At 38.2% G+C, this 7,283-nt stretch overlaps 1 protein-coding gene across 9 annotated transcripts in view; it reads right to left on the bottom strand.

Moving 5' to 3' along the window:
* ACER2 (alkaline ceramidase 2) overlaps positions 1-7,283 on the bottom strand; it is an 82,107-nt gene that overhangs the window by 59,601 nt on the left and 15,223 nt on the right. For all 9 annotated transcript variants that reach the window (XM_060199615.1, XM_060199616.1, XM_060199618.1 and 6 more), the window contains 2 exons: positions 2,454-2,568; positions 1,586-1,727 (listed from right to left, as the gene is read on the bottom strand). In XM_060199615.1, the coding sequence (XP_060055598.1) occupies positions 1,586-1,727; positions 2,454-2,568 (257 nt within the window). The remainder of the gene's footprint in view (positions 1-1,585; positions 1,728-2,453; positions 2,569-7,283) is intronic.

Genomic DNA, 7,283 nt, shown 5'->3' with positions numbered 1-7,283 from the left:
ATGGGGAAGACAGAGGGGGAGAGGAAGATAAACACCTTAAGACCTGCTTTACTGCTTGTGAAGTGACACCCCCCCCCCCCTGCAGGTGGGGAGCCAGGGGCTCAGACTGGGACCTTTAGGCCAGTCCTCAGGCTCCACACCATGTGCACTTAACCCTCTGTACTACCACCCACCTTCCACCCCCAAACTCATACTTTTATATTACTTACCCATATATATTTTGGTAAAACACAGTATCTTGCATATAAATACATGGGTGATAAATTCTTGAGGTATTCCTTATCTTTATGAGTTTGCCTTGCTTTTGTGTCTTTAGCTATTAATGCACCTCATATAGCCCTTCATAATGGCTCTCCCTACTCCAACACTAAATCAGCACCCCAAAGCATCAGGCTTCCCTTAGAGACCTTCATTTCTTAATAACTTCATAACAACACACCCAAGCATGATATTGCATATGTTGCTAATCTCCCCCACTTCGGGATATGTTTATTGCAAGCAGAGACTAATGTGTTGTCTACTGCAATATTCTAGTATCTAAAAAAAAAGAAAGAAAGACATAATAGGTGTTAAAAAATATTTACTAGATAATAACTACGTAAACATGACACAAAAGGGAGGCTGGGGATGTAAATTCCTATATTGGAAGAAGATGATGGTTTGGCTGAGGGTTAAATGTACTGCTACCTATCTGGAGAATTTGTAAATATATATTGGAAACAGCAAAAATCTGTAAGTCAAAATTTCCTCAACAAGGTGATATTTAAATGGGAAACACACACACACACACACTACAGTGAGTATTAAAATGCACCATTCTGTCTTTCTATCTTGGAGACATAAACATGTGTGTATGTACACATATGAGTATATAAATGTGTAAACTCTTGCATCAGAAGCAAAAGCAATATAATTTGAAAACTACAGTATGTATAGGACTAAGATCCAGTTCTTCACTGTGGATTCTAGTGTAAACTAAAAAAAAAAAAAAAAAAAAAAAAAAAACCAGTGGAATTGTATTGAAATCAAGGAAATGTTCTATTTTTTAAATATTTTCATTTATTTATTATTGGATAGAGATAGAGAGAAATTGAGAGGGGAGGGGATAGAGGAGAAGAGAAAAAGAGAGACATTTGCCACCCTGCTTCACCACTAGTGAAGCATTACCCCTGCAGGTGGGGACCAGGGGCTTGAACCTGGGTTCTTGAGCAATTAAATGTGAGGGTTAACCAGATGTGCCAATGGCTGGCCTCTCAAGGAAATGTTCTAATGAAAAAAATCAAAGATCTTTGAACTATCCCTTAGTAATTTCTTCCCCACTGAAAATCTCTCTACTTTTGTCCCTATCAAATAAGATATTTGGCTTAAAAAAAAAGAGAGATTTGACTTTTTGTCTTGTAAATTTCCCCAAGTATATTAAATTTTCCTCTTTTTTCTGTCAGTTTAAACTTATATTATAAATAATCAATGCATAAAAAATAAGTTTATAATAAATTCATTGCTGCAATGGGCTCTTTTCATATACCTTGAGATCTTGGGAAAGCATACCAAGTGATCAGCGCAAAAGTGTTCAGCATCGGCTTACCTGTCATTCCGAAAAATCTTTGGTAGATACCTTCTAGGAAACCACATGGCCAGCGCGCACATCAGAACCCAAAGAATTGCAAGTTCATCAAGCATCTGACCCAGGAAACTAAGGGTTGCGTGGAAATATACAGATCCAATTCCTAGAATCAGTTACAAACAATAAAACAATAAAAAAACAATTTTCACCACAGGAAAGAAAAGAAAAACAAAAAAACAAACAAAAAAAAACCCACAAATACAATACACTACGTAAAGATACCCCTTTCTCTGACAACTATCACAATCATCAGATGTCACCCTGTCTGTGAAAAAAGAAACAGAAGAAACTCATACCACCTTGGCATGCAGACTGCAAGTCTAAAGACAGGATTTCAAGTGGGTCCAAATGTCAGCATACCAGAACTTTAATAATCTCAGTTCAACACACTCTGTCCTCACCCACTGAGCCTTTGTGGGAACAGACAGTATATAAAAGTCAGCAGTCTCTGACCATTAAGAATTCCCAAACTGTCTGTGAAAGGAAATGATAATTACACACAGACATTTCCCAGAACAATGGAGGATCAAACATCTAGATTTATTTTGTATTTGGTCCACTAGAAACCACAGTCTCATGAAAGTTCAATTGTTTCACATGGCTATCTTCAAAAGTTCTCAGAAAATTGCAATGGCACATTATATAAATGAACCCTCAAATGCAGTTATCAAGTTCATATTCAAAAGAACCCTTCAAACAAGCAAAATAAAAGTTTGCTAAGATGTCAGAATGACTTTTGTTTACAAAACATAATGTTCAATGGGAACAGGAAGTGTGTGGAATTCCATTTCCTCCCTTTCAGACCATGTTCACAAACAAATCCACTTACCCACTACAACTAAAAGAGTCCATATTAAGTAGATGCCACTGTTGAAGCATGTTGCATACTGACGAAACAAGCACATGCAGATGGGTGGTAAAACGAAAAACAAGACGTTGCTTATCTGGGAGAATGCAAAATGAAAAGATGAATATTAACTTAAAGGGCAAAAACTAAAGCAGCTTATTATGAGTAAGTCCTTAGCAAACTTGAATGAATATGGCTATCCGTCTTGGTTAAGCTCCTGTTCGTTTTTAAAATTGTAAATACACAATCAGAAGAACTTTAAACTCCTTTAATAATTACTCAGAAAGTTCCTACTTGCCTCTTTGATCATAGGAGCAGTCATAAAAATCTTGTGAAAGCTATTACTGTGATTATTATTGGAAGATTTTATTGTGATTTGAAGAATCAATGACTTTTTTTTTCTACACAGATTAACTATGAAGCATTGCAATTTACTTGAACATACATTTTTTCAAAATAAACCCCTGCACCAAATAATGGTTTTTAAGAAATTAACATAGGAGAAGGCCTAGACTAAAAATGTCGGTCTCCAGTATTTCACAGCCCTTTATTGGCTTTCTTACCATAATCAAAACTTACTTTTAGGTAAAATTAAGTGTGTAAATCTCTTCCCAATTTTTGGGGATTTTTTTTTTTTTGTAGTCTTTTGTTTGTATATCTTGCTTTGGGGGGGGTAATAGTCTACAGTACAATTGTTGGCACATGGGCATAATTTCTCATCTCAGCAAAGTATTTGTCTATAAAACACTCTCACTCCCAAATCAGGTCCATTGTGTACCAGCACCTGAAAGCTCCTCCTCTCTCCCCCCCCCCACCCCACCCCAATCCCCTGATGCCCTTCCTTGCCCAGAATTCTCTGCTTTGGTGCAATACACCACCAGTCCAAGTTTAACTTTGTGTTTCTCCTCTCTGTTCTTGTTTCTTAAGTTCTGGCTATGAGTAAGATCATTCCATATTCATCCTTCTCTTTCTGTCTTATTTTACTTAATATGATTCCTTCAAGCTCCATCCAAGATTAGGTGAACACAGTGCCTGCATCATTTTTTTAAATATTTATTTATTTATTTATTTATTCACTTTTTGTTTTATTGTTGTAGTTATTATTGTTGTTATTGATGTCATTGTTGGTGGATAGGACAGAGAGAAATGGAGAGAGGAGGAGAGAAAGATACCTGCAGACCTGCTTCACCATGCATCATTCTTAATAGCTGAGTAATGTATATTTTATTTTAATGAGAGAGAGCCAGAGCAAGAGAGAGACCCAACCAGAGCAGTGCTCAGCTCTGGTTTATGGTGGTACTGAGCATTGAACCTGGGACCTCAGAGTCTCAGGCAGAGTATTTTGCATAACCACTATGTCCTATCCCTAACCTTTATGCCATTTCCCCATACTCCTTCCCAGTTTTAACAAGTTATAATTTTAGGGGCTGGTTGACAGCGCACCTGGTTGAGCACACATGTTACAGTGTGCAAGGACCCAGGCCCCACCTGCAGGAGGAAAGCTTCATGAGTGGTGAAGTAGTGCTGCAGGTGTCTCTCTGTCGCTCTCCCTCTTTATCACCCTTCCCTCTTGATTTCTGGCTGTGTCTATTCAATAAATAAATAAATAAAGATAATAAAAGATTTTTAAAAGTTATAATTTTATCTTTCAGACTTTAGTATAGAATTAAGCCTTTGTTATCTCTCTAGGGGACATTTATCTTTTTTCTTTACATGTCTTGTCTAAGGTATATTCAAAGTATTTCCAAGTCAATATGCAATCACTATCTTAAATATCATTAATGAGATATTATGCATATGTCTAAAATCTCACCTCTAATTTTTTTTTTTTTACTTAATTTTTACTTTTTGTTATCTTGCTTTTTTTGTTTCCTCCAGGGTTACTGGTTGGGTTCAGTGCCAGCAGAGAGAAATTGAGAGGGGGGTGGGAGGAGTGGGACAGAGAGAAAGACACCTGCAGACCTGCCAGGGGCTCAAACTTGGATCCTTGTGCAGGTCTTTGCACTTAGTACTATGTGCCTTTAGCTATGTGCACCACCACCTAGCCCCTTCATTTTGTTTCATTAGGAGGATCATGACCAGCTTTCGTTTTTCCTAATATTTTTTATTTACGTAGTATTTTGATTTAAGCTTGCATTACATAAAAGAGTCATTTTTGAGGTGTACAATTCCGTGGCATTTAGTATATTCATTGTATGTATCCATCACATCTATATAGTTCTAAAATATTTTCAATATCCCAAAAAGAAATCCTACACCTTAAGCAGTCACTCTCTTTTTTTATATATATTTTAAATTTATTATTGCATAGAACCTGACGCTGTTGACTGGCTATGGAAGAAGGGCAAACACTAGAAGAAGAAGAAGATTGCATAGAAACAGAGAGAAATTGAGAGGGGAGAGGGAAGTAAAGAGGGAGAGAGACACCTACAGCCCTGCTTCACCACTTGTGAAGCTTTCCCCCTGCATGTGGGGACAAGGGACTTGAACCTGGTTCCTTACACACTTTAATGTGAGTGCTTAACCAGGTATGCCACCACCTGGCCCCTCAACATTCACTCTCTACAGCTCTCCTCCCCCTCGCCACTGGCAACCACTAATCTGTCAATCTCTGAATTTAACTATTCATTCATTTCATTTAAAAAATGATTATCTACAGGGATGCAGAGGTCACAAGGGCTCCTACACTGAATATGGGCTCCAGGTCAGATCAAATTGATGGGGTTTACAGTCAACAATATTTATACACCTCTCCCATATTTGGGAGCTACTCTCTTCCCTGATCCAGCTTTCTGGTCCTTTTTCTAGCCATGACATCATCTCCCCAGACAATAACATAGATCCACCTGCATATCAGATTTCAAGCTCAGGGGAAAAAAAAAAAAAACAATAGTCATGGGCCATTAGGCATATAACTAAAATATGCCTACTAGCTATCTACAAAACGGAGACACCCCAACTCTTCATCTGCATTATTCCAGCCTTTAGGTTCATGATTAGTCAACAACTTGTTTGGCTTTATATGTTAACTCTCTTCTCAGTCACCAGGTTCCAGATGCTAGCATGATGACAAACAGACTTCCCTGGAGAGACACCCCCACCAATGTGTCCTGGAGTCCCGCTTCCCCAGAGCCCTGCCCCACTAGGGAAAGAGAGAGGCAGGCTGGGAGTATGGACCAGCCTGTCAATGAGCATGTTCAGCAGGGAAGCAATTACAGAAGCCAGACTTTCCACCTTCTGCTTCCCACAATGACCTTGGATCCATACTCCCAGAGGGATAAAGAATAGGAAAGCTATCTATTTATTTATTAAGGAGGGGGTGGGATTTATTTATTAGGGAGGGATACGGAGTTCTGATGGTGGGAATTGTGTGGAGCTGTACTTCTTATCCTATGATTCTGTCAATGTTTCCTTTTTATAAATAAAAATTTTTTTAAATGGATATAAGGACAACAAGGGCAACAAAATGGAAAATAAATAAATATAAAAAATGGATATAAGGGATGGAAGAGATAACATAATGGTTATGCAAAAAAACTTTCTTGCCTGAGTCTCAAGTTCTTTTTTTTTAATATTTATTTATTATTTTTTCATTGCCCTTGTTTTTATTGTTATAGTTATTATTGTTGTTGTTATTAATGTCGTTGTTGTTGGATAACAGAGAGAAATGGAGAGAAGAGGGGAAGACAGAGAGGGGGAGAGAAAGACAGACACCTGCAGACCTGCTTCACTGCCTGTGAAGCGACTCCCCTGCAGGTGGGGAGCCGGGCTCTCAAACTGGTATCCTTACTCAGTTTTTGCGCTTTGCAGCCATGTGCACTTAACCCGCTATGCTACTGCTGGACTCCGGAGTCTCAAGTTCTGTCCCTGCACCACCACAAGCCAGAGCTGTGCTCTGAGGGAGAAAAAAAAAAAACAGCAACCTGGGAGGCAGTGCAGTGGATAAACCACTGGACTCTCAGGCATGAGGTCCCCAGTTTGATTCCTGGCACTGCATAAACCAGAGTGATGTTCTGGTTCTCCCATAAATAAATAAATCTTTTAAAAAATTATTTTAAAAATGTATACAAGACATGAATTTTCATGTAAGGCTTTTCCCTTAGCATAATGTATTTGAGGTTTATCCTACTATAATATGTACCAGTACTTTCTTTTTGCAGCTGAACAATATTCCATTCTGGATATCTCACATTTTGCTTTACTGTTTGTTCATCCATCAATTGAGAATAGCACTATTATGAATACTTATATATGTGTGTTTTGTTTGTTTACCAGAATGCTGTTCAGTTCTATTTTATGGTGGTACTGCAGATTAAACCTGGGATCTCAGAGCCTTCACTCCATTTCTCTCTGTCCTATCCAACAACGACGACATCTATAACAACAACAATAGTAACTACAACAACAATAAAAATAAAAATAAAAATAAAAATAAAAAGGTTGGGAGTCAGCGGTAGCATAGCAGGTTAAACGCAGGTGGCGCAAAGCGCAAGGACCGGCAGAAGGATCCCGGTTTGAGCCACCGGCTTCCCACCTGCATGGGAGTCACTTCACAGGTGGTGAAGCAGGTCTGCAGAAGTCTATCTTTCTCTCCCCCTCTCTGTCTTCCCCTCCTCTCTCCATTTCTGTCTGTCCTATCTAACGATGACATCAATAACAATAATAGTAACTACAACAATAAAACAAGGCCAACAAAAGGGAGTAAATTAAAAAAATTTTAATTTAAAAAAAAGGGCAAAAAAAAGGAAAAACAAATATAAAAAACAAAAAAGCCCATCCTATAAGGCATGAAGTGACATGGACACTCAGTCT

Source organism: Erinaceus europaeus, chromosome 10 (assembly GCF_950295315.1).
Source record: "Erinaceus europaeus chromosome 10, mEriEur2.1, whole genome shotgun sequence".
NCBI lineage: Eukaryota > Metazoa > Chordata > Mammalia > Eulipotyphla > Erinaceidae > Erinaceus > Erinaceus europaeus.
This window is presented reverse-complemented; position numbering and strand designations above follow the sequence as displayed.